Here is a 25,049-nt window from a genome sequence, read left to right as displayed (position 1 = left end):
CGGTAGAAACAGAAAAATTGCCCTGAAAATGACAGAAAAAAAAAAATCAAAAAATCTAATTAAAAATTTGCTGCAATTCGAGATAGTCCAGGGTCCACCCAAAAAGCATTCTTGCCTCGCAGGGACAAACAAAAAAGCAATTACAATGCCTCAAACTGTTGCAACTTCCTGCAATGACAACAGAGGCGCTAAGCATGGTACACAATATTAGCAGTCAGACCCCCTCAATTCCCCTGTTGAACATTTTCCCAAAAGTTAAAAAAAAAAAAACCGCACAGAATGGACCAGTGGACTGCCAGTGAGACTGTAGTCCGGCGAACAGGCAGTCAGGATATCCTACTGGTTACCACTTGCCCACCCTTCCCCTCTCCCTCGGAGCTCCGCTTTTGGTAGCAGTTTCAGCGTCCGTCTGTGTTAAATACGCGAATGTCCTTCCTAATCTCATTTGGTGATGTTATCCTGAACGAGTGAGCGGAGCAAGGACTCCACGGAGCAACAACTGTACGCCCTACTCCCCCTCTTCTCCTCGTCCTCTTCTCCTTCTGGCGATGGCAACTCCTTGCTGTATTTTTTGGTTAAACTTTTTACATATTGTTCGCCAAAGTTGAATAAAAGAATCCTGTTGTGATACCCTGCCAATATTTGTAAAGCTGGCACTACCACTTACGTTTGTTTGACGTAGCAGAAAGTCCATATTTAATGTTTAATTAAAATAAATTAAATTATGTTAATTGAAATTTTGATTACATTATAAAAAGTCACACATAACTTAAATTGTAATAAAACAATTGTAAGAATTGAATATTAAACGTGTTTATTTGTAAATAATTTGGTTTCACAAATTACCAATATCCGAAACCTATATAGTAAAATCAGTAAATCAGTCAATCAATATGAAGATGAATTTAAGGAGCAGTTTATCACTTAATCAATTGATAAACCTCATCCTCCATTTTTAATATATTTTTGTACGATATTTGGAATATATATATATTTATTTCTAAAACTCCATAGATCAATGGAAAATTCCTTTCATGTTAACGACTAATTTTGGAGATTTAATTATTATAATACACTTTCGAAAGGGTATTCCGAGTGTCAATGGTGATTTCCATTTGGTTATGGTTATTATAGCCAAAGTATTTTTTGCTGTTTGCGTTCCCATCCGCGCACGTGTGTGTGGCTGTGTGGGTGTGCGGGTGTGTTTGTTAACCCGACAATGACGACGGATAGCGAATCCTGCCCGCTCCTGCGACCGCTGCAACCGCTGTCTCCGCTTGGAGCACGACAAAACGCATGAAAGAGTCGAAAAAGGAGGGGGTCGAAGGCTTTGGGTTTGGCTATGGGACTGGGCTTATAAAAGAAGCAAAGGAGCGGACTGCAGACACACGTACACAGTCGCACAGCAAAAGCCAGGCTAAAACGCCGCCAGTCAAAAAATTTGCTGCTTTTCTTTTCGCTCTTTTTGCACCCAGTCCAGCTTTCCCCGAAAAAGCTGGGAAAAGTGCAAAAAATGTTTCGCACCCGCGGTGGCCAAAGTATTCCTGCTATTCGGGATGGCGCCCCAGCAGGGACAGTGTGGTGTAGCGAGGGGGCACTGTTATTATTGCGTTTTTATGCATGCTCGCATATGGCGAATGTCCTTGGCCATGGTTACACCACATGATATACGGCATTAAAGTGGACCAAAAAGGCGCGAGGATGAGGCGGGGATTTGGGGTGCGAAAGTGGTTTTCCCTGCGATGATGTGTTCGGGCAGTCTTAGTGGCGAGCGAGCGTGCTAAAAGTTTTTAAATATTTTAAGCTGCAGTGAATTATTGGCGTTGTTGCTGGGCTAAAGCCGATCCCTGAAAATCTTTCGTGGCGGAACTAGGAATCTGTAAGGTCAATTTAATAGTTTACCAAAAATGGTTGAAAGTATTTTAACCTCAAGTATTTGAATTTTTCGAATAAAAATATGTCTTATTTATAAACAATATTTATAGATTACTTTTTATCCAGCTAATTTTCAGCAGTCATTTATACTTAATTTATACATGTGTTTATTATTATAATCATGCATTTATTGAGCATGCCATCAATCCCGGTTAAGGTTACCGTTTCCTACCGCGATAACTACGATACAAATAGTTTTCTTGGCGCCATCCCCTACCAAGGTTCACACTTGGGTCAGGAAAATACGAAAATCAATACTCTAGCAATTCGGCGCCCAACTATTCCCCTCTCTTCATCATTTGCTGTCCGATTTTGTGATTTATTAGTAAGCTAGAAAAAGAATACAAAATGGAGAGTTAAGGACTTGTGAGAAAAAGTAAAACAAATAACAATAAATTGAGGCAAATTAAGCATACGAATGCGTCGCCTGTCAATATTTGCATAGGCAAGTGAGACGTTCGTTCGGTGGGTGGGTGAGGGGTTCAGAGGGGGGCCACTTAACACCTCCCGATTCCAAATCCAGATCAAATACTCCAACAGGAACGTGGCTTATTAAGTCGGCCGGATTACGCACTGCCCTGAGATGGGGCATGGAAAAGGGAAATGGTTGTTAGACGCTTTCCACGATGCACGATTTTTATGTTTGGTATCCCACCCCTTTCCCTTATCCACTCTATATAAAATACACTTTAATATATTATAGCAAAAATGTGGTTCTAATTTAATTAATATTTTATAGAAAAATTAATGTGGAAAATGTCAGGTGGTAATAACAAGATAATATTATTACTTTGTTATATTTATAATAATAAAACATTTATCTAATCAATGTAACATGCTTTGCGGATAAATATGTTATGTTCAAAAATCGTGAAAAACAACAAAAATAATTTAATTTGAATTTACCTTTAGTTAAAAAGTCACCTTATATTAAGTAATAATATTCATATATTAGATAAATTGTCACACATAAAGTTGAAAAAAACATTTGTTATGAAAGTTTATCTTATATTATATTATAATATAAATTTAATATAAAGAAAGAGCTCCAATTAAAACATTTAATGATTTTAATTGAGTTTACACTGTGTCTAGAATTGTATATGCTTTTTTTCTGTGTAGATAAACATCTAGAGCAGGTCACCTATTTGTATTTGGCTTTCAGATATCGAATGTCAGTTACCGTGGGGCATTCTTCACCATCCTCAATCGCCGGCTCTCGATTTCCCGCTCGATTGGCCGCTTCGGTGTCAAAACAAACTCGAAAACAGTCTGAGGCAGAGTCTGATTCAGAGCCAGTCAAATAATATTTGTAGATCGTAGAATCGTGGACGCTGACACCTCTGTTGAGGAATGAGGGATATACATATAAGAATATAGAAATAGGAATGTCGCCATGTGCGCGAGTAGGTCGGTGGCCGGGCTTATCAGTGGTGCAGTGGTGGTACCGACATTACCTGTTCACTTACCTATACTTTATACAGTGGAACTTTATAAACTATCTTTAAGGCAAAATCAAGAACAAAAAATGGTTTCTTTCTTTTATTTTTCCTTTTACTACAATTATTAGTAATAATGGCTTGACTGAAATTGGTTTTAATAAGTAATTTAGCTATAAATATTAATGTCTTCAAAGAAAAAAGTTTTAAAAACCAAAAATGAACGCTATTAATATATAGTTGTCTATCAAATATTACATAAACTGTTTCAATTTATACCGCTAGATATTATCATTTGCTTAAACATCCAATTATATTTTATATATAAACTACAGTTTTATTGTTTCTGACTGCTGCTGAACAGGTGTGCAAGTTAACTCTTTGGAACCTTATCAGGTCGTCATGTTCAGTCTGCCGATAAGGGCGATAAAGTGCAGTTTGTGCAAAGCCTTTTTTGTTTATTAATAATTTTTTACAAAAATAAATATAGTTCGATTTCATTTAAATCTTTAATAAGTGCTCATAGTGCTTAGTTTTGAACGTTAACAAATACAAAATATATTTTTTATGGTCCAAATTTAATGTATATTTTCAAATCGTGTGCTTGAACTCCGAATTATTTTTGTAACAATGGCTCTCAAACTGTAATCGAACTGATGAGTTTGAAGGTGGTGTTCGAAGCGACAGTTGGTTATTACACCGCGGTTAAAATGGTTGTTCTTTTATATATTTTTAAATTAATTTTATTTTAGGGGTTCATGAAATTATTAAATATATTGCTTAATAAGGTAAAGAGGGATATGCCGCTATAATCGAATAATCTTAATTTATAATCTAACTCGTATTTAATAACCTATTACTATAACAATTCCCAAAAGTCTAAATAGATATAACCCACTATGGTAAGGTTTTTAAAAACGATTCCAGATGCAAATATTAGGGTACATCCTGTCAATATAATAATAATCCTATGCCATAACATACAAACTAATTTTTATTATCAGTGCAGAGGTTTGAGAGTCGAAGCAACATGTTCGAACACCCTGCACGGTGGTTGCAACAGAATTACGGACTGAGGCATGTTCGTTCGTCGAACCGAAGGCAAAGTGAAACCTCGGCAGCGGTAATTCGGCAGAAGTGAGTTTTCAACGGCCAGTCGTTCAAAAATCTCATTCAAATCGGTCGTGTTGCGGATGGTTCAAAACAGAATTCATCGCGTTTAACCGTAAAGCGCGAAATAAAGTTGCAAGAAATCCAAAAATTATTTTAAAAACCAAAGGGTCATTTTACAAATATTTGTGGTAGATCAAAGTGGGTTCTCAAAAAATTAAGAACATTTCACAAGTCAACGTTGAATTTGATTCGAAAACTATTTATAGTTTGGCATAAATAATAAACCGTTTGGATTAACCCAGCATATAGTGTACTAATTGTGAAAAATACAAAGAATTACAAATTTGAAAACTAGTTGAAAAGTAAAAAACTAAAAATTACAGTCTTCAAAAATAATTGTAATTAAAAAGGTGACAAAGTGACAAACAATAAGGATATCCATATTAAAAACCCTTTAGGATTGGTAATAAGTGAAAAACGAAAATAATAACTTAAAAAAGATTACATATTGGCTTAGAGTGAAGTAAAAAAAAAGAGAAAATACAATTCAAAAATATAAAATTCTAAAAGTGGAAGTACTAAAGAGAACAAAGTGAAAAGTGACAAGTTCAGGGATTATTGAAGCCATGTTGTCCCAAAGTGAGCAACCAAACTAAAGCGAGGATAAAACCGATTCAAACAGGACCTCCGAATTCCCAATCTCAATTCAAATCGCATTAGCTCTGCGGAATCAAATCACCAGAAATGGAGGACGAACTGCGCTGTCCCACGTGCAAGCAGCTGTACGCCAATCCGGTGCTGCTGCCCTGCTTCCACGCCCTCTGCCTGGGCTGTGCCCTGGACATCCAGACCCCGTACAGCCCGGGATCGGGTCTCCCGGTGACCGTGAACGGATCGGAACGGGCCTCCTCCTCGGCGGGCCACAATGGGATGCACGGCAACGGAGGTGGCTCCGCCGGAGGAGGAGGAGCCACCGCCTCGGGGAGTAATCCCGGTGGCCCCGGCACTCGACACAGCTCCCACAGCTCCGCCGCCAGCACGGCCAGCTCGAATACCGGAAGCGAGAGCGTCACCTCCGACCAGGACCAGTCGGACAAGGTGAGCATCTTCAGCGAGGCGGACTCGGGCGTCGTCTGCTGCTCGAACACATCCCGGCCGGTGTCCTATGCCGGCACTGGACTTATGCCCGGAGTGGGCAATGTGGTGGCCCCGCCCGGCGCCGCCTACTGCCTCACCTGTCCGCTCTGCCGCAAGCTGGTCTTCTTCGACGACGGGGGCGTCCGGAATCTGCCCACCTACCGCGCCATGGAGGCCATCGTGGACCGCTTCTGCGCCCGCGAAGCGCTGCGCTGCCAGATGTGCGAGACGGATCCCAAGGTGGCGTCCCTGATCTGCGAGCAGTGCGAGATCCGCTACTGCGACGCCTGCCGGGAGCTGTGCCATCCCGCCCGCGGTCCGCTGGCCAAGCACACGCTGGTCAAGCCGCGTGGCGCCGCCCAGCAGCGCGAGTCCGTCTGCGGGGAGCACGAGGAGACCCTCTCCCAGTACTGCCTCAGCTGCAAGGCGCCTGCCTGCGGACTCTGCATCGGCGAGCAGCGCCACCAGGCCCACGACGTCCAGTCCATCAACGTCACCTGCAAGGCCCAAAAGGTGAGTCCTCGATTGGAGATGTTTACAATCAAAGATTTAAGGGGAAGAAACCAAAAAAATTATCTTTAATACTGAATGTAGCGAGTGAAGTGCCTTGGTCCCAAAAATAATACTGAATAACGAATTTTTCCTTAAAACCTAGTAGTGCATAAATAGATACAATGGTCCATAAATATATCTAATTACGATACGCGACGAGATTTGAATGAAGAAATATTTATAAAACAAAAAAATGTTCTATATTATAGACTCTATAATTCTTTATCATTGCTATTGGGCTAAGCTATTGAGAAAGCATGTACCAATTCAAGACTTGCAAGGCTAAAGCCAACACTTGGTAAAAAACAATTTAATATAGAAAATTGTACTAATTAACTAAATGTCAAATTATGAACTTCTATTCTATTCAAAACAAGAAGTTTATAATGCAAAAGACAAGGTCTGTTAGTCTACGCAGGAACTATAATCACAATAAATGACAGTGGTGTCAGGAAATTTACTTCCACAAATCAAAAGACTCCTCAGGAAAGCACGAAAAATACGGCATGAGGACAAACTAATTAAGGGCGAAAGTAAGGACCTCAAGAAATAAATACGTATTTACTTGCGAAGGCACCGCATATCCTGACCACATCCTGATTCACTTCCTCCCTGCTCCTTGTTTATATTTCGTGTTCTCGTTTTGCCTTTCGTCTGCCTTTTTTGTGGAAAATTTATGACTTGTCTACTGGCCCCAAACATTTTTCATGCACATTGTTTCGGAGCAAGTATTTGGGGATATTGGAATAGAGGAAATAGGTATTGCTTGACGTAGTTTTGAGAACTAGTATGGTAGTGGTGGATAGTATATAATTAAATATGACTAGAATTTATTGTACAGAGTAATCTAAGAATGTTTTGTTAAGGGGTATCCATCTGTAGACTCTCCGCTTTTTAGCTATCCAAACTATTTCATTCAACAAGGTTCCTACATATTTCGGTCCAAAACTTCCCTCGTTTGTTTTGACTGGGTCTTAAAATTGCCACAATCTCACAACTTTGGCACGCTAATTCAGCGATAAGTTTTCTGTCAAGGGATGGGTTCCCTTCTTTACCTTTTGGAATTTAATTTCCAGAATTTCAGTACCATTTTTCGTGGCTTTCTCACCTGCTGTTCGGTAGTTGAATTCATGAATTCCCCGTCTGTCGTCGAATCACTGACAATTGTCAACGGCAACAATTTTAATATGGCAAATGCTTCAAGTGCCTGCACATCCTGTCATCCAAGGACAACAAACCGACAGGAGCGGCGAATGGAACGAGCTGCGGCAAGGACAGACCAAAGTGCGAAAAGTGACAAATTGCAGCGGCTGCCAAAACAAAGGACGACGGCGGAGAAAGAAATCAACTGTCGAGTCAGGTCAAGAAGGATATTGCCCGAAAGGAAATGAGGCAAGCGGAATAGAAAGTATTTTTGTTTTAAGGAAATGAATGCGCAAAAATATTTCACAGTTGCTTGACTGCGACGGAGAAAGTCCCTTGAAGTCAAATGTGCCTTTTAATATTCAGGATTACTTTGTATCAGTCACAAGCATTGAAAGAAAATGGGTTTAACTACCAAAGCACATATTAGAGTAAAGATATTGTTGGGTTTCTGTTTAAATGATTTTCAATTAATATTTATAATACATTAAATCACATCCGTCTCAATTGAAGGCTTAAGATAATTAATATCTTGACGCAACCTAAGATATTTTGAAGGTATTAAATAGCATTAATTTAAATATACTCATAGACATGTCTCATATTTTTTCCCCTTATTTCATCAATGAAGAGTAACTGCTGTGATAACAGTATCTAGAGCACATTTCGCCCTATTTGTATATCTATTTGGGTTGAATGTTTCCCCATCAAATTACGAGTTCCAAAGCCTTATCATTTATCATTATATCATTGTCGCAAATGCGCCTCATTTGTGGCACCGAAATTTGGCAGCCTCTGCAAATGCCCGTATTCCGTACCCACCTTGATCGGCCTTTTGGAGTAGATTTTCCTAGATTTCAAATTTGCCATTTCCTGTCTGCTTATCAGGTCGCATATCTCTACTCTGACGCATCTGCAACTGATTTTCAATTTCCATTGTTCGGCATCTTCGCCTGCAGGCGCAAAGTCAAAATTTCAGCCGAACAATGCCAAAATGAATCCCTGTCCTCGGGCAGCTGATTCGGGGCAGCTGCTCACCGCATAGTGGCACAAGCCAGGTGAGGCTTCTACCTTCTACCTTCAAATTCCCGCCCAGCCCCGCATAAATGACACACGCACGCAATCCGGAGTGACGCCTCCACCTTTCCCCAAAAGAGTTGATAAGATAACCGAGTGGTAGTCATGCATCGAGTCACCAGGTCACTTGGAAAAAATTAATATAGCCTTAAATTATATTTGGCATGGTAAAATTGCACATATATTCACCTCATTAAATAAAATTAAATCTAAATACTAATTTATGTTGAAATCAATGAATTTTTCCGAAAAGTATATTTCCATGAAAATACTCGAGTAAAAATCTTTCTTTCTTTATCATCATTAGATTTTTGTAGAATTCAATGAATTTGCTGAAAAAGTACTATATGTATATCTTGGCAAAATGATTTAGTTAAAATTTTATTAAACATTGGAGCACCATGAATTTAAGACAATCCTTTTTAAATCAAGAAATGAATTCCATTGATTAAATAGCTTAAACCTTAATACTTTATTGTTAAGTCCTTAAAAGGCTCGTTCAAATAAAAGTCTAATTTTTTTCTGTGCCAAAGATTTATTTGCACTCCTGTTTTATGCCATTTTTCACACCCATTTGTGGGCGACCTCTTTCTACCTGTCGTTTTTGGACAGGTAGACTGAATGTGTTGGGTCGCGTACTTTCCCAACTTGTTGTAGGTCCTCCGTAAATCATTAATTTCGGTGTTTATTATGCAGTTGCTTATTTGGTACCGTGTCCTGTCGGTTTATCCTTGGCCTGCTTTCGGCACCTCGACATTCCTCATTGTTGTTTATACATTTTTTCCTTTTCGCTCCTTGTTCCTGCTCCTTTGAGATTTATGACACCATCAAAGTGCAGTTGTTCGCTGGCTGTGAAAAACATTCTGAAATATTTTGCAACATGTTTCGTGTTGTAGCCACCACCACACACTCGCACTCACCACCCGATCCACCCCTCATCCCTCGTTTTTCAGGTCCTGTCAGATGATTGCACTGCATTTGTTCCGTTTAATATGGCAGCATTCCATTGTTTTTTCCTCCACCAACCCTGGGGCAACGTTCTTTGGATGGAAGTGTGTCGAATCCATCGGAAACCGCCCAGAGCTCAGGTTATACATAGTTCTATGCGAATTCTTCAGGCGATTAACAATGATGGCTTTAAATAGGTTATTCTATATATTGATAAGGGTGGTGACGAACATATTAATGGTTTTTTGTAAAAAAAATGTGTCAAAAACATTTCCTAAGTTGACGAAGGACTTACGAGCTGGCCACGAAAATAAGCGTTATTCGAGACATTTATTTATAAAGACTTATAGTATTTTCATTATTTAATTTTCAAATAAACCAAATCGGTTATTAGAAAATTATAAATTAATAGCCGTCCTATTTTGTTGAAAGCAATACATCGTTGTTCTAAGATTGGTTGAATATCAAATAAAACTAACCTAAGCCATATCCTTATTTTTCTCCAATAAAATATTCTCTACTCCCAAAACATTATATCTGTTAATTTTTGTGTTATTTGTGTGTGCATACACACGAATTTATTTTGGCAAGAGGAACCTGGCGGGAATAATTCCGCCCACACCACTTTCACGTCAGGCAGTTCAGTTAATTACAGTCCAATTACAGGAATTTTATGTGTAGATACATTTGGATTTCTGACGTTGGCAGCATGCTCGCCTGTCTCTCTCTCAATATAATTAAGCGGAAAAATGAATTACATAATTAATAAACAACATTCAGCGCCAGGCTAATTAACAGACCAGCGTGTGTTGGGGGAGGCTAAGGAAATTAAAGCTGCCAACAAGGCAGGCTTGAAAGAAAGCTCAGTCACAAGGGTATAGCACATCCCCAAAAATGCCAGGATAATGCGTGTTAGTCAGAAGCCAACACAAAAACATGTTGTGGAAAGCCAAGTTAATTGCTGAAAGAAAAGGGGAGGAAAAAGAGCGTCCAACATAAAAAACAAATAGAAGAAAATTCGTGGCAATAAAATGAAATGAAACCCAACCAGGAAAAAGCAAAATGAAAATTCCTCTCCCACAAAATAAAGAGGAGAAATGAGAGAATGGGACGTGTACTTTCCCTAATTCATATAAAATTGCCCATTTGCCCTTTTTGCGCAACTCTGAAATTATTTTGTCACGAGTAAATTTCAACAGTTGCTGGTTCACTAAATAATAACAAACACCGCAACAGGACTCCACCCTGCGAATGGGTTGTAATTTTTACCTGTCTGTTTCACCCACCCTCCATAATGTTGTTTTTTCAAAGTTGGGCAAGTAAAAACCGAAACTCAGTTTTCCCCAGTGCATAATTTTCGGGTATTTTTCAACATTTTCTTGGGTGTGGTGGTTTATTCCCCAAAGGGGGTAACTGGAATAAAAATAGGGAGTTTGATTATAAAGGGGGTGGGTGGGTCGAAGCTAAGTGGCAGTAAATGTTTACCAGACCTGCAGACATATGCATTATGGAGTCACGTGTCCAGCTCCATCTACTCGAGTTTAATGACCAAAAGTCCTCACCAGTTTGGTGTCTATCCCCCATATGTGCCATAGGTATTCCCCAGGGTCTTACAGTCGGACAACTTGTCCCCGACTCACCATCATGGCTTTAATTGGCACCCATTCGTCGTTTACTTTGCGATGAACAGATAAAGCTTTGGGTAATTGATATTTTCAGATCTTGATAAGGACTTGCAATGGGGGTTGTTATGGTGGTATACCTATGTTTTAAAAGGGGATGTTCTGTGACCTCATTTGCCATTGGAAAGTGTGACTTTTAAAAAGGTTATCACACTAATTTTAAAATAACATAATAATTTTAAGTTTTTATACTTAAAAAATATTTTGATTCTTAATGGGTTTCCTTAAAAAGAATAAAAAATGTAACAGAAATATTTAAACAATTTTAAGGCCATTTGAAATATTAATGTACAATTTCAAAAGGGTTTTAAAGTAAAGAAAATCTTCTTAAATCTCCTTTTTTAGCTTGTTGTTCAAAACCACAAAATCAATAAGCAAAAGGATAAGCCAATATGGGAATATCTTCAAGGACCTTTGTTGTTCTAAGCTAATCCGAAACCACAAAGCCAATCGCATAAATGTATGTTTATCCATATACATACCCCTACACATATTTTCCATTATCATGCCCAAGCATTACTCCACTTTCACGCTCCATGTGGATTTTCCCCCTTTCCCCCGAGGAAGTGCCCGCTGTGAAAGCTTCTAATTATTTCCACCATAAATGTCAAACCAGCTGGGTGTTTGTGGGTGGGAGTGGGCGTGGGGGCGAGGGCGTGACCCCTAACATTCGTTGTTGTTGTGGTGATTTTCGACGGGCTGGGTCGCTTATCTGAAAATTGCTTTTCGCGAGCCTTTTCAGCGCTAAATGCGAAATTACAAAAGTTGGAAAAAATATTTCTCCCTCTCACTGTAATTTATGCGCGTTTTGCATGTCCCAGCGCAATTGTCAAGGTTTTTTGTAAATGCTTTTTTTTTGTGATATAATTACTTTTGTTTATTCGCCCGCCGACCCCGCGATTCCGCAACTCGGCAAACATAGAGCAACTTTGACCACAAAACTTTTTCGGTTTTGGCCACCAAGGAAGCCGGCAGGCAATGAAAATTGCGTTAAAAATTATTGGATTTCATGGCTCATTTTTTGTGTCAGCATAATTCTGAGGGCATGACCACTGAAACTGCCTCATCCCGTATCGCGACCTTAGAGTTTGGTGTTTCGAGGCCCACCCATTATTGATTTAATTTAATTAGTTTCCATTTGCCGCTGACCATTTCACTGATTTCCGAATTTTGTTTGCCCGTCTGCGTTTTTAGTTTTTAAAATTTTGTTGTGATTGCAGTGTTTGCGATGAGCGATGAGGGTCTGCCTTGGTGACCCCGCACAGTGACCCGGCCGAAAAAGTTATTAAAATTTTATGGCCATCACATCGAATTTTCCCATTTTCACGAGACGTTTTTATTGTTTTTCCTTTCATTTCGCTCGGCGCTGCTTACTGTTTGTGGTTTTGGTCTGCCTTTGAATGCATTTTCATGTTCTAGGTTTTATTTTGGACAGAGTGCAAGTAAAATACTCCAAATTGACGTAAATTGGATTTTATTTGGTTTTTTTAATATCGCTTTGTTAGTTTGCTTGGGAAAATTGGTTTAGCTTGAGACTTGTCGCAGATTTTACAACAGTTTTGTTGATATATTATTATTCAAGTATTTTCATTATCAGCATGAAATATGCAAATATTTAGAAATAAATATCTTCCACAATAAACAACGAAGTGGCAACATATTGCTCACTCGACAAGCCATAAATAAGCCACATACTAAAAAACCTGATACTGGCTGCAAAGTGCACTTAATTTATGTAAATTCCATTTGTGCACTCCAATAAAGAGCACATTTTTTCAGTGAAAATGTTTATTTTTCTATGTATTTAAGCGCTAATTTAAATGGTAAATAAATAAATAATGTCACCGGCAACTGTGGTCTTCTGTTGCCTTATTTAAATAAATAAATTATCGCCTGGTTGAATATTATTCTGTGCGATTGCGGGTGGCAATGGGAGTATATATTGAGATGACTACATTATTCACGATTTGCTAACATTAGCGAAATAAATGAAAACTAATTTTGGCAACAAATGTTGGAACACCTGTGCTGTGTTTTAGCGAGTTTTTTAAACAAGCCACAATTTATTTTGGGCGTGTCTCGCAGCAGTTAATTTATGATGCTTTAAAACATAAATTACAGAAATAGAACTTGATTAATTTTTTTTAACTATAAATAATTTGTTATAAAAATTGGTATGCCATTTAACGAAATTTGTTGGCGTGCCTAAAATAATTTCTAATCAAATGGCAAGGCCGAGTTTACTAAGATTGCTTTATTTTGCAAATGTAGCGTTATCGGCCTGCAATTAGCCATCGCAGTACAAGTACTTTGAATGGGTTTGTCTTTGCTATCAGGTATACATATTTGTCGATAAGGCCTTAGCCCCAAGACCCTCGGTTTGCTATTTACCCTCGGGCTTCGGTTCATGTCAATGCCTTCCAGAACATAGAGACGATTGTGGGTTGTGTATCTGTGTTTGATTTACCGATTCCTGAGGTGGGACTCAATTTGTTGATTGATTTGCTGGATTGCCGGGCACACAAACCGAGGCGAATCAATTTGTCGAAGCGCGGGCTTAAAAACAAATTAGAGCATTTCCCAAGAATCCAGGGCTATGTAGTTAAATGTTATTAAGTTAATTAGATACAATATTTTTTTAATTTAACACTTTCTACGCTCGCTGTTGGCAATCAATTAACAGCTGTAAAAAAAGATTTATACCTTCTGGCATTGGGCAATAAATAAAAATCGGGGAAAGCTCTTTAAGCGAATTTACAATCGATTAAACAATAATATTATCCAACAATTCTCACACATTTGCGCATATGCAAATTAATGACAATCAAATTCAAACAGTTTACAACCGCCGTCTGGCAGAAAAATCGAAATTGAAAATTGTTTTTAATTATGCGTAAAAAAAAGTACATACGAAAATCAATGCAACATTTTTGCCGACCGATTGCTGTTGTTCCTTCGAGTGTCAAAACGGAAGTTTTAATTTACATGCATATGCAAATTTTCCAACTAAATGAACTGTGGCGACAAACAAAGAATTCAACACGAAAAAAACTTAATGAAAATTCAATGTGGAAATTATATAAAGTTCTTTGTTTGCGAATGTATTAAATTGTTGTGTGGCATTAAATTTGTGGTCTGGCGACGCTTTTATGACTGTTAAACGTTTGACGCTAGGTCTCATTGCCGCATTTAATGGGGCCGTAAAAAATATTCCCGCTGTTCTTTTTTTTTGTCCGCCTCCCATTTTTTAATTAGCCGCCGCACAAAAAGTCACCCCGCAGATTCAGCCAGCATGCCACATGTGCCACGAGCGACATGAGCGGCAGTTGTAAGGTGTCGTTAAAAACTACAGTGTGCACACTCCACTGCGCATACATGTACGTCCCTATCCCATCCATATCCCTATCCCTATAGCATATATATGATTACATATATACGGCATCCCTATCCAAGTGGCCGCGTTTTTTACGAGTCCTGCACAGCGCCAACTGTCAACGGGCTTGTTGACGTTTTAAATTTCTTTGCTGGCTGCGTGTGCGGCATGTGAATGTGGGCCATTGGGTGCGGGGAGATGGCTATCGCCGGGTTTACTATGCGTCCCGATCCCAGCTCCTCTTCTCGGCCTGGTCAAGTGTTAATGGCATAGTTAGGTGAGGAATTACAGCTGATTTGGTGAGAGGAGCCATTTGCGAACAGGCAAACGCCTGTGGAATGCAGGACAATCTTTGGGAGGACTCTTTAAAGCTGCACATACCGAAGGAAATTCTAGGATTTTACATTTTGAACAAGGAATTTCCAGAGCCAGGCAATCTGGTTAAAAAGTAAAAGCAATGTACTTCATTAATTAGTATGGCTTCATAAAGGTACTTTTTGAAGATTTAATTGAATATCTAGTTGAATATCTAGGCATATGTATACAATATGTGTATAAGCTATAGTATGTATCAATTTAATCATCCAAAAATAATAATAGTTGGTTCAAGAAAACTCTGATGCCCCATCAATACCTTATACACCAAAAGTAATTAAAATTTGGTTTAAAAGCATGTCATTTAGCTAAAATTTTTACTAATGTAAAATAATCAAATAAAATAAGTATACACCAATAGTAATTAAAAATGATTTTAAAAGTATGTCAGCCTAACGTGCGCTTTAATTTATTGTATACATTTAACTACAAGCTAATAGACTAAAATCTTTATTAAAATATTATAAATGATTTGCCCCAAGAGCATTTCAAAAGGTTGATAGGCATGCATTAAATCCAACAAAAACCTATGATTAGGAAATAAACAATTAGAAATATTCAAAATGAGTTCTTGATGATTGATAAGATGTCATTAAAATAAGAAAGGCCCAATTAAATGAAACTATTTTAATCATCGCCCTTACATTTTTGTCCCATTCTACTATAATTAATTTGTGGTCATAAAAATACATTATATTTAAATGGGAGCATAAAACGGTTGACTTGCTGCACTAAACCACAAAATCAAACGTATCTGAAAATCTCCAAATTTAATGTCCCGATGTGGATTAACCTTCGGTTGGCTCTTTCACCTAGCAGTTAAGCTCGTTATGGATCAGCTACTTGAACATTCAGCGCCGCATGAGGGTGCAATTACATGCAGCACGTAAGCCATAAAAATACTTCCAAGTGGAGTGGAAGGAAAGTCCCCATCCACGTCCCCGTCCCCGTTCCCGTCCCTTAATCGACCCACTCGCTGACAGACTGACAGATGTTTATCAACATCGAAGTTTATTGCATTTCACAAGAATCACACTATAAAACTGATAAAACGACAAGCGGGCAAAGAAGTGGAATCGAAAGAGCGGGGAAATAAAATCAAAACACATAACTGGAATCGATAACGAACCAACTAACGCTCAACATTTCGTTTTATGGCCACTGAAATTATTAAGGTTTGCTCCCAATTATCATGTATCGCAGATAATTTAATGGTTTTCCATTTTGTATCTATCGTGTGAGACCATATCTTAATCGAATTTGTGGCACGTAGCAGGAGTTTTCTACAAATGTGAGTGTCCAGTGTCAGAGTGCCAATCGATTGCAATTGGTTGGGGAAACTTGTTGTGGGGACATAGGTTGAGTGCTCTGCAACAAATGGCTTTAAGGCTCTCCAACTCCATTTGTCAAACTTGGCAAAAAACATTGTAATTTTATTTGTTGACCATCATAACCAACAGGAAAAGGCAGAATCCATTGCAGTAGATGGGAAAAGAAATTAAACAGTGGGACTAAACACAAGTGGAATATGAAATATAAAATTAAAATAATAATGTTGATAAAATTAAAATAGCTTTTCTACATATATGGAAAAAAATGTATTTAAATTTAGATTGACACAAAATATCTTTACATCTCGTTGGGTGTTACTCGTATTAACAATACTTTAATATTTAAGTGCTGTTAAGAATGTAAATTTGCTTAAAAAATTATAGCATGCAAATACAGCAAGTAAATTAGCACTGTTAATTAACGGCATTTAATAAGACGTTTTTTTCAACAGCTTTTATTGAGTAATTAAAACTGATGATAAAGGCTAGCAAGCTCTAGTAATTGTATTTTCTAAATTGTGGGTTAAGGAAAGTTCCTTCAATTTAAAAGAAAATATTTTTTCTCGAAAGGGATTTTGTAATAACCAACGCATTTCCTTCATACATTAAATGTTCAACAGTCAATAGTTTAACCATTTCTTAACTCCTAAATTGTCATTAACATTATTGTGCACCTGTGTTGCACTGATGTGCAATAAATCTTTATCTGCCTGGTAACTCCCCACTTTCCAGGCATGAAACACCACTGTATGCTTCACTCGACAAAGTGACAACTTCATGAACTATTCAAAGTGCCTCTCCTGGCAACTGCGACTGTCTCCGCTCAGGTGGGCTCCCCAGGTGAGCACTGGCACTGGTCTGGGTCGTATCCTGGCTATCCTGGTCTTTGGCATGTCCTGTGGTCAGAGCGCGTGAAGTGCCCTTTCCCAGGTTATTTTATTGTTGTCGCACTCTGTCTGTAGTCTGCAGGGCAGGGAAATCCTATCCTCCCTATCTCTGCGGATTGCGGCTTGTCAGCTGTCAGCGTTTGGCCGACTGCCTCTGGACTTTGGTCGGAGCTGATTTAAGCCCGCTTTTGGTCAAGCTATCTCCATTCCATTAGCATGTTCCATTTGTGCTGAAAGGCAGGCGGCATTAATAATTCAATGCTGCTGATTTCAAATGCAATAACAATTTGATTTATTTACAGATAGTATAGCAGTAACATGGTGTGGTGGAGGTCGGGGCGATGACTTGAGTTGATTACCCAATGGTTTTGTAGGGGGGAATAAAACATGTGGGAGGGTCACAATAGCCGTAATTTATTGTGATTATTATCAGTTGGAATAAAAACTTTAATTAATTTAGTGCAGCTTATCTTGTTCGTTTCTTATCTGATAGAATTTGGAAAAGTTTTTGTTATTCCTTAAAGAAAGCAACTTAAAATTGGTATACAAAAATTGTAATATACATTTTACTAATATCCTTCTCTCTCTTTTTTCCAGGTATGTAAATTTATTCTACTGCCAACATCCGGCACTTTGATTTTTCAAGCGCAAGTAAGTCCCTATTTGCCTTTTGGTCATTTTGCTTAATGGAGAGCCAGAATCAAAGCTTTCGAGTGTCATTATAATCAGATTTTCAACACGTGGCCAAGGACTTAAAAAGAGCTTGTTAATCCCTACAAAAAATAAGCCGCGAAATAATTTTTATTAATTAAATTTTGGTGGCTTACCGCAGTTTGCCTCATCCGCGCTCTTGGCCGCTGGAAAAGCCGCTTAAAATCACAATTTTTGTAAAGTTTTCGCAGCGGCCTTTGAACTGAAATTATGACCCCAGGCGTAAGGCTGTCAACAAGTGCAGCCCTCTTCCCCAATTCCCGCCTGTCTGGCGCTTGGCGAAATTTTTTAATCAATACACAACCTGCGGCCATTGTTGATAAACATTATGACGTCCCCTCTTCGGCAGATATGAATTCATATCATTCCATTCGCCAGCGGCATTTTGTGATGGAATCAGTTTTTCTGAATATTCAATCAGGGGAGGAAAGCTCACACTGAAGTGGCGAAAACAGTCGTTATGTGGTTCAATGTGAAAAAACCACATTTATTTTATGATACACAAACAGTTCCAATACATATATTTAAGTTTCCTCTCTTTTTTATAAGTCCTTAAAGACTCAACAGTTTTTATCAAAACTCATTTTGTTCAAATTTGCAACCTTTACCACCAGTCCAATATAATGAAGCAATTTGATGGGGTTGACTTTTTTTGGGGCGAGGAAAGTAAACACGAAAAACCTTTTTGGCGAACACCTGCAGAAGTGACCCCAAATACCGTTCCTCTTTCAACCAAGCCCACAACTCAAACATTTTTTAATTTGTTGACTCTTCGTGCGGACCTTTGACAAACATTTATTTTAATTTGTTTGGCCCGACTAACGAAATAATTTAGATAAATGCGGACACCCTTCGTAGGAGGCCAAACTTTCCACGAACATGGGATCTAATTAAGCGAATCCATTGCTTGGGTCCTTAGAAATACTCAAGCCTGTCCACCAGAATTGATTACTTGACCCGTTTCGTCTTGACGCTTTCTCGAGAATTGCCCAACACATTTAAACAGTTTTTCACAATTTTATCAGGCTCTTTTCAGGCCTAATTCCCAAACCATTCGTTTTCCTTTCGGGAATTGGCCCTTTCTCTCTTCTTTTATTTTGTGTAATGTGCCAAAATGTAGTAACATTTTTTATTTATGTCAACCGCTTTACACATCCAGCTAGAAAAAAAGGTCAATGGGAATCTGTGAGAACTCTCCCTTATTAAATTATTTCCCATTTTTCCATCTAGCTTTTCGCTCGTTGTCGCTTTATCTCTGGCACATAAAATGACCAGAATATTTTAGGAGATTTAAAGTTCATGGAATATTAAGGAATGAGATAAACGAATACAGGGATAAACAAGGTTTTAGCTAATAGTATGTATTAATCGAATATTTGCAAAAATGTGTGCTAGAATTTGGTTATCCGAAATTTATGTTGATGAACATTTTACAAATCTGCGAATCACTTCAATTCGCCGAAACTTTGTGAACCAAATTTGTGTATTTAAGCATTTGCTATTTGACTAGCACTTTCAATTCACTTTCTGCTGACGGGAATAACTTTTCTCAGCCAGACAAACACACAATTAGCCGCAGAAGAAATTGCATCCAGTGATTTGTGGAATGGAAATGCAAATAAATGCGCATAATAAACGAACTCGACCCAAAGACAAACCGCGTGCAATTCAATTAAAAACTGCTGACCCGGCCGAATCGACAGGAAGTCAAAGTAGCAAAAGGATAAGACAAAGCCAAGTGGAGGGTCCTGGGAGGAGTGCGTGCTGATGAGATGACAGACATTAGACGCAGGAAGCTCTGCCTTCGAGTGCTCGGCAATTCCTATCTAATTATAATAAAAACCCGACGAGGCTCAGGGCAGGGCGAAAATGGCAAGAGGCCGTAACAACAAATGGGTCTCGAGATGATTAGGCTGCGATAGCTGGCAGAAGCTGCTTTGCGACGGAGGACACAAATTACACAAATGGCATGCTGATTAGGACGAGAGTACGTCGAGGATATCGACACAGGACCCGACTTTCCCTGCCCTGATTATGCAATTTTAATTAAAGCACGGAGTGGAAAAGTAGAAAGAACTCCTCGACATGTTGATGTTTATGATTGCCGAATCCGGGATATATATATAAACTCCCTTTGTCCTGCATCCACTTTTAATTCAATTACGCATTTCGTGTTATCAAACAGAATGAAAGCGCTGGAAATTAATGAGCGCCAAATTAGTGAAGATTATGCCATTAGGGGTTGACTGCCCCCGATTCTTCCTCAACTCAGCTTCAATGTCCTTTTGCCGAGCTCATCAAGTCGCAGCGTTGTCTGATGATTTTTATTGTTTGCCTGACCTAATTTTGCTTTTCTTTGCATTGACCATTTCTGTTTGGCCTATCTCTAATGTCTGAATTGCCCACAAAAGAGGAAAGAAAGGCATTCCAGAGTGCTCGTGCTCCCATCTGGCCCCCCTCCTCCCTGGGCACACACAAAAATGTTTATGAACAAAAAGCTATGGCATCCCTTTGTGGCTGCCTCTCTGGTCGGATGTATGGCTGGCTATCAAAATTTAATATGAACAATGGCCAAGAACTAAAATGTCATAGATGGCAGATGAATTTCGAGACGGGCTCTTGTGCGACTCGAAAAGTGCCTGGATCCCTGCGTAAATATTTCTCATTTAATGCATTTTTGAAACTGACGCATAGGTAAAATTGAATTGGAATATTTGTGTGAGGTAGGCAAGGGGAAAATATTGGTCAACAAAGGAAATGTGGTGACTCTGAGTAATGAAAAACAACTTGTTAAAAGTATCTCTTGCTGATAGTTTTTCTAAAAAGAAAAACTATTTTTTTTTAAAGGATAACTAAAACAAAATTCTTTGCCTTTCAAATTAAGGTACAATTTTATTTGTAATTTGTTTTCCATGAAATCATCAACTCTCCTTGCTTCATTCCCCAGTTTCCCTAAGCCCATTTATCAAATCCATACACTCCTCACAACTCAGATTTCTCTGCTCGTAACTTTACATATGAAGTTCATTGACAAAGTTCATGTTTTCATCTCTCCAAGGGGGCTGCATTTCCTGGTTACCGCCAACCCTCCGGCAACAACAATGACAGCAGCCAAACCCTTAACCCATTGTTCTCATCCAAAGTCGCATTTAACATTTTAACCTTTCATTTTCGAAACAATTGCGTCTGCTTATAAAAAATAGATGCGAAACGAAACGAACCGAGGCGAAATGCCAAGAGAGATGGCCGAGTTGAAGGGAGACTCCAGATGAGATGGGATGGCATGATATAGGAGGAGGCGGCATGAGCTGAGCCCCATGCGGGGATCCTGGCATCCAGGACTCGCTCACTCAAATTAAAATGTATAAAACAGAAGTAGACTGATTCGAGCTGCGGCATGCAAATGGAAATAGGACTGGGAGCGGGTGTTCGGCATGCCGTGCATATTCCCAAAAGCAATAACGATGCCAGCCGAGAAGGAAGTTATGCTTCGTATGGCTGTCGACTCACCTACAGGGCGAAAAACATTTTAAAGTCTGTGAGGTGTATTTAAATTAGTGCAGGGGATGTCAGAATGTATTACTCTTATAGTTTTTGAGTATTTCAATTAAGGTACATTTGTGCTGCTTAATTTCTGTAATTTAAATCTATTGACAGTAAGGATTAAAATTAATTAAAACTGTTTTGGCTTTGAAAGTATAGTAGCTGCCAGTACCGTTTTTCTAAATACTGGATATCTCAATCAAATTAAATTTGCAGTCTTATAATTTGAAAAACAAGTTTGAAGTATAGCCTTGGAAACCAGTGTGTTTCATCAAGACAAGTAAGGAAATAAGTCAAAAGGCAGATCGAATCAAAGAGATTGTTTTGGTAAGCCCTACAAATGCTAAGATTGATTTGATAGCTAAGCCAGGCATGCTTATATATATATTTGAGAATTATCATACAAAGTTCTCACGGTGCAGCGATGATTCACATGGCTTCATATTAACCTTTGACTGACGTTTCCCATTCTTAGAGTGGGTTATGCATGCCATAGCTCTGTGGCTAACATTTCAATGCATTTCATTCCATTGCAGATGTGCAAATTTGATTTTGAGTCGCAGTTGAGGCGCAGCTGTTCGAGGCCTTGTCTCAGGCATACTTATTACTCATACGCCCGGTGTGTTGACATATTTCCAGGTGGATGCTGGGTCCTTGGTATGTCTTTGTAGGCAGAGGCATACCTGTGCAGGATTGCAGCCCCTTTATATCCTATCCCTCATTTCTCTCTGCTTTTCCCGTTGTAACTTTGTGTATCGTTTGCTGTTTTCATTTGCGCTTTGCCATAAAAACTTTGCATACTTTGTGGCGTCTGTTGCAGCTTGTGGTATGTTCGTCTGTGATACAAATAATTGTGTCTGTGTGTGAGTCCCTGTGGAGTGTGTATGTGTGAGTGTGGGCCTGACAAGTGCAATAATATTATAAGCACAACAGCAACAACACGTTCTGCACCTCACCCCTTCGGCTGGTGTTTTTATGCATTGTTTGTTTTTTGAGCTGTTTTTTTGCCCCGGGCCGTTTGGTCTCACAAGTTCACAAAACCCACAAGTGCAGAAATCTCCAGTTACCCCACTCACACCCAAGTCCTTATCCTTCGCTCGAGCATCTACGTTATGTGATTAAGGATTCCAATTTTTGCGACCAAGGAATTAGGCATAGAGCATGGATTAGCAAGACTTGTTTGTTTTAAAGATATATTAAAACCATTCCTGAAAATTTGAATAAATTCTGGGAAAGATGATGAGGATTTGGCTTTTGGGAGTTAATTTCATGTTTGTTTAATTAATTCCGCCGTTTTAAAATTACAAATAAGCAAAAAACTTTTAGGACTTTTTTACTGTTACTTAAACTAAAACTTTTAATGCTTATTCGTTACAATTTTTTGTTAGTACTAGTACTTGTTGATGATACAATTTTAGCAATCTTAAGGGAAATTGATTTGAAGTTTAAACTAAAATGTAAAGAAGTTAGTTGCCTGGGGAAGTAAGGCATGACGTTTTAATTGAATTTACTCGTGTCACAGTAAATTTGAATATCATCATTGTCGTCGTTCGCAACTGAAACCGAAGCTCAGACGGCAAATGTTGTCAAGTCACCTTCCGACATGGTAAATTGCTGATGGGCCACGCCCCCATCGCCCCTTTTAAGCGCTTTTAAATTTATTTACTAGCTGCTGCTGTTGCTGGTTTTACTCGAATGCAAAAGGCAAAAAAGTCCAGACCCAGACGACACATAAATTGCCGGCATACGTGTGTGATGACAGGCGAACGAATGGATGAATGAATGGACGGACGGACGGGGGGGACGGGGGACGGGGGGACAGCGGTACGGACGGACAAACGGACAAGCGGACGGAATGCAGACATAACATATAGTACATACGGCCGTGTAGCGGTGCCGGCAGCGCCAACACAACGACACAGACGTTGACAAATTGATTGCATTCTTTTATTTTCTATGCCGACGCCATCGCTGCACCACATGGCGTATGCGTTATATATATATTTTCCTTTGCCTCCTATTTTCCTAGGGCTGCTTTTAATATGGTTAGATGCAGTTGATTGAGTTTTAAGTGCCGTTCTATGACAACATTGCCGTTGCCTTCAATTAAAATGCAAAAAACAAAACACTATAAAATGTTTGCTAGGGTAAAATGAAGTTAAGACACTGCTGTCAGGCAAAGCAAAATTTTTATTGGAAAAATATGTATATATTTTCTTACACAGTAAATGCTTGGATGTGTGGTAGTTTTCAATAATAATACAATTATGAACAATTACTTGGCAACAATTTCTTAAATCACAATATATATTAAATTCCAATAATCTGTCTCTACCAGCGTCATTTTTAAAAAGCCTCCTTATGTTTTTGACAAGTCTTTACACACAAAAAGAGATCCCTTCAAAGCAAACACCGCCCCCGATTTTTGTTTAATACATCATTAATAATTTATAAATGAGTGCACATCTTGGAGAGTACAAAATGGAGGAACTCAAGGACTTCTTTCGGCTGAATTCACAATTGAAAAGTACTCGAGTAGGCGGAGGAAAAATCCGCTAAACTGTATGATTAATTCATTATTTATTTATGACATTTACAGATGGCGTGTAAAAAAATATAATGCGAATTTCTGATGAATGTATAGAAAGTCCTTGTAGGTGTAAGGCTTCCAAGGCGAATGAAGATGTTAGCAACGCCCTCTGTCAAAAGAGAAAGAAAAACGTAATTTTCTCGGCCTTGCACGCATCATCTGTCAGGGGAGGTGGGGGTTCCCCACCCACCACCCCCTTGTTCATGTTAATGTTATGCAAGCAGGAGGGCCACCCATTCCCCCCAAAACACCCCACATAAATATGCATAGAAAATGCCTAAAAGTTAATTACCGTCAACATTCTGAGTGGCGGCTGTTCGGAGAGGAGTGAAAATAAGGAGGAAGGGGCGTGTTCTATGGGCGTTGATTTTAATTTATGGCAGACAAACTTTTCTCCACCCCCTCCCCTCTTATAACACTGGGGCATCTATGTGTGAGTGGTAATTTAATATTCATGACCGTGTTAAAATCAATGCACAAGACGAAGACGAAGCTGAAAATGCTACTGGTCCGGTTCTATGGCAATCTAATTAGCAATATTTTATATTAACGACCTGGCTGCTAATTTTAATTGAAATTCTATGCTTCCTTCTATCTTAATTTTTTCCGGGCCTCAGCTTCCTATCCATATCAGACATAAATCTGGGTTTACCCTTTATAAACTTAGCCCCGAGGAGTCTACCAATAATTACCCTCATCAAATTTGGGTACTTCAACTTTAAAGGGCAAAAATTGTTTTGCCTGTGCGGGTGTTTGGGACTTGTTAGGACCCTTATAAAACATATGAGGGATTCTGAGAAAAAGTGTTAAGTGAAAGTGATGGAAGGGGGAGTACATTTGAATTGGATACCCTATATTGCGTAGGGTATAATAGTAATGTTTTAATATTCGGATTAATGTAGGACTAAATACTTGAGAGTCCACAAAAATAACCAGTGATTTAAAATTACTATTTTAATTCATTCGATTTTTTTATCAATTATCTTATTTTATATAATTACCTAGGTTTACTTTAGGTTACAAAAAGAGCATGCCATTTTTATGGTAGAACTCTAATTTTTGTTCCCATGCTTCTTTGCTCTTTTTGTTTGCTTAATTCTTGCACACACATATTATCCTGTACTCCATGGCCCACACACACACACACTCAAATATTACCATTATGCCGTTTGACATTTGCATTTCAAATGATTCTGCTTGTTGACTTTAATTA

At 38.7% G+C, this 25,049-nt stretch overlaps 1 protein-coding gene across 2 annotated transcripts in view; it reads left to right on the top strand.

Moving 5' to 3' along the window:
- Nucleotides 1–4,492: 4,492 nt before the first annotated feature.
- The window catches only part of LOC108044482 (E3 ubiquitin-protein ligase TRIM9), a 95,053-nt gene continuing 74,496 nt past the window's right edge, over nt 4,493–25,049 (top strand). For both annotated transcript variants that reach the window (XM_044459865.1, XM_044459864.1), the window contains exon 1: nt 4,493–6,137. In XM_044459865.1, the coding sequence (XP_044315800.1) occupies nt 5,232–6,137 (906 nt within the window). In that variant the 5' untranslated portion in view covers nt 4,493–5,231. The remainder of the gene's footprint in view (nt 6,138–25,049) is intronic.

Source organism: Drosophila rhopaloa, unplaced genomic scaffold, assembly GCF_018152115.1.
Source record: "Drosophila rhopaloa isolate 14029-0021.01 unplaced genomic scaffold, ASM1815211v1 contig_2, whole genome shotgun sequence".
Lineage (NCBI taxonomy): Eukaryota > Metazoa > Arthropoda > Insecta > Diptera > Drosophilidae > Drosophila > Drosophila rhopaloa.
The sequence above is the reverse complement of the archived record's forward strand: the minus strand, read 5'-3'. Positions and strand labels throughout refer to the sequence as shown.